The following is a 2852-nucleotide window of genomic DNA, read 5'->3' on the forward strand; positions in this document are numbered from 1 at the left end:
TTTCGGCCAGAAGACCTGTTCGGCGAAACGACATTTTCGACACTTTAGGGTGCCAAATGACATTTGCGTCCAGGCTTGTAAAATGTCATCTGCATGTCATTTGACTAATTTGCTCATAACTTTCTTTAGAAGCAAAATTTCTTCCATAATTTTGAATGTACTCATAACGCTTGAGTAGGGTTATATTTTTGTCCAAGGGTACATTGCTGTAAGTATAACATCATAGGCTGGAGAGTGAAATCTCTCCAAAATGTCACGTGTCATTTGACATAATGTCATTTGAATGACATTTTGCCTCCCACGCCCCAGATTACATATTTACAGCAAAGTCTCGTTAGACAAAGTTGTAGGCCCATTTAACCGCTATAAGTTCGTCATACAACATGAATTGATAGCTACCTTCTGAAACAAGTTCTGGGAAAATTATACAAACGAATGCAAATGACATTTTACAACACTGTTTGCGTCCATACGACTCGTTCAGCTGAACGACATTTTCCGCCATATGGTCTACACAAAGGAAGACCCAGAAATCCAATACAGTCACCTTTTTCATGGTCTTGCTATATGAAGACCTACTCTGTTCCGCATATTCAACTTTAGTACTTTCTATACTCTGGATATAGATAATTTAAAAATTAAATTTATTCTGATGCTAACCAAAATTTATGTTTCATATTTCAAAATCAGCTTATGGTGCTTTGCATTCCATATTCCCCAATGAGCCGAAAATTGCTTCGTATCTCAACAACTACCAACAACCCCCAAACCGTCATCGCGCCGCAAAACCGAGAATGAGGAAAACAGTTTTTCACGTTGAAATACATCGTTAATTTGCTGGAAAATATTGCTCTGCTCGACACAGGGGGTGCCCAGCCAGCAAACGCAATGTCGTAATGGAATGCTTCTAGCACCATCCGAGAGAAATACGAAATACGAAATACGACAGACGATCTCATTGCGAAGAAGAAACATTTGCAAAAAAAATCGTCGTCTCAACTGGCCACACGTTGATTCATTGGTCGCAAGAGTTACGACTTTAGGGATTAACTTTTCACACAATGGACCTCGAAATGGTAATAAAACAGCACCGAGCTCAATTGCAATAGAGTTTTAATTTGAACCAGAACCAGTAATGATATCAGTTGAGACACGATTGAAGAGCTGATAACAACGCAAATTTCGGGCCGCAATTACCACGAAAATCGTCTTGATCCATTGACCACACCATTCCACCGGCTAAATTATGTTGCAAGATATAATTGCACTGCAATAACAAGATCAACAATATTAGCATCTACAAAATTTTGTCATGCAAGCATGCATACCTTGTACGTTGTTGTTTCTTCATTGTCGTATCCAATCCACTGATCATTGATAACACCGAACGGAATTTTCTGATCAGAATCCCAAAATTGAGCCCAACTGCCACTTGAGAAATTTTCACATATCTACAGAAAAAAAAGCAACAATCCATCAACCAAACTATCATCAGCTAAATCACTCGATCATTATACTTCATAATAAGCCAAAGCGCCTTCCTCTTGAGTGTAAAAACCGGGTGATCCAGGTCCGATAGCATTCGCTCGCAACCAATGATTCGCTTTATTTTCCAGCGTGAAAGTTCTTCCGTAGTGTGGAACTCCAAGATTGATCTTCGACGCTGGAGCTCCCTGCTGTAGCCAGTACGACACACTGTGATCTACATTCAAGGTTCTCTGAAAATCCGTACTATCTGCTGGTCCCGCAAACAGCGGCGAATTGTGGCCAGTGAAAGAATTCCACGCTCCATTGAAGTCATACGCCATCAGATTGATGAAGTCCAAATGCTGTGATACAAGTGGTATATTGTAGGCAGTTTCTGCTATGTTTTGAGCAGCCGCCAGCGCTCCTGTCAGTATCAATCCGTTAGCTGATAACACTTGCTTCAAATCGGCTAACATCAAAACAAAATTTTCTCTGTCAGCTACAGGATCTCCTCCTCGCTGTCCGGGAAATTCCCAGCCGATGTCCACCCCATCGAACCCATGCAGAAGACAAAAATCTCGGGCATCTTCCGCAAAAGCTTGTCGTAGTGCAGGGTTCGCTGCCACCTTAGAAAATATTTCCGACTGTTGATTGTATCCTCCGATGGCGGCCAACGTTTTCAAACTAGGGTTAACGTTCTTCAGTTCGTTGAATAGTCGGATATTGCCTCGGCCCGAATCCAAGTCCAACCAGGGATCCAAAATTGAGATGGTTCCATTCTCGAGCAACCCAAAGAAGGCGTACGCTAGATGCGTGCACAGATTGGGATCGATGTCGTCCACATTGAATTGACCTCGTCCGGCACGATACGTCGCCCAGGATGCGTAGTAGCAGACTACATTCTCTGTGAAAATTTGATAATAAAGTAACACCATATGACTTTATTCAGAGTACGTACTTTGAGCAAAAGCTGCACAGCTTAAAGCCAGGATCAAACTTAAGACACATTCACTTTTAGTGACCATATCGAGCAATAATTCATGCAAGACTAACCCATGACTTTGGCATTAGTTCAATAAAATATGCGTTTCGCATCCGTTTTAAGGGTTTTGCTGATAACCCAAAGCGAAAACAATAAAGATAAAGATGGGACACCTGGCTTCCATATATCAAAAGATGGACAAAACGGCAAATAAATTATTAGACTACGTAAAATATGCTTAAATTAATATTTTTTAAATCCTGATGCATTTAATTTAATTCACTGTTGTTGTACGGAAAATTAATCGTTTAAAATGTATACCTTTCCAAAGTTGCAAAATTCTGAAATGCAGCTTATCCCGACCAGACTCATAAAGAAACGACTTTTTTCGGCAGACGTACAG

At 40.7% G+C, this 2852-nt stretch overlaps 1 protein-coding gene across 1 annotated transcript; it reads right to left on the minus strand.

Annotated features, from left to right (window-relative positions):
- Nucleotides 1-1131: 1131 nt before the first annotated feature.
- Nucleotides 1132-2497, minus strand: LOC134215257 (chitinase-3-like protein 1). The gene is made up of 4 exons (XM_062694480.1): nucleotides 2426-2497; nucleotides 1518-2371; nucleotides 1329-1451; nucleotides 1132-1267 (listed from the first exon to the last, which is right to left on the minus strand). Exons 1-4 carry the CDS (start codon nucleotides 2490-2492, stop codon nucleotides 1142-1144), a joined length of 1170 nt encoding a protein of 389 aa, XP_062550464.1. The 5' UTR covers nucleotides 2493-2497; the 3' UTR covers nucleotides 1132-1141.
- Between the last annotated feature and the right edge of the window lie 355 nt (nucleotides 2498-2852).

This window comes from Armigeres subalbatus, chromosome 2 (assembly GCF_024139115.2).
Source record: "Armigeres subalbatus isolate Guangzhou_Male chromosome 2, GZ_Asu_2, whole genome shotgun sequence".
Classification (NCBI taxonomy): Eukaryota; Metazoa; Arthropoda; class Insecta; order Diptera; family Culicidae; genus Armigeres; species Armigeres subalbatus.

What these genes read in the sequence shown, in the direction of transcription:
- LOC134215257 (XM_062694480.1), bottom strand. Translation starts at nt 2,492, where the DNA reads ATGGTCACTAAAAGTGAATGTGTCTTAAGTTTGATCCTGGCTTTAAGC. An exon ending in GCGCTTTGGCTTATTATGAA is followed by an intron (nt 1,452 to 1,517) that starts GTATAATGATCG and finishes TTTTTTCTGTAG; the next exon opens with ATATGTGAAAATTTCTCAAG. An exon ending in AAGAAACAACAACGTACAAG is followed by an intron (nt 1,268 to 1,328) that starts GTATGCATGCTT and finishes TTGTTATTGCAG; the next exon opens with TGCAATTATATCTTGCAACA.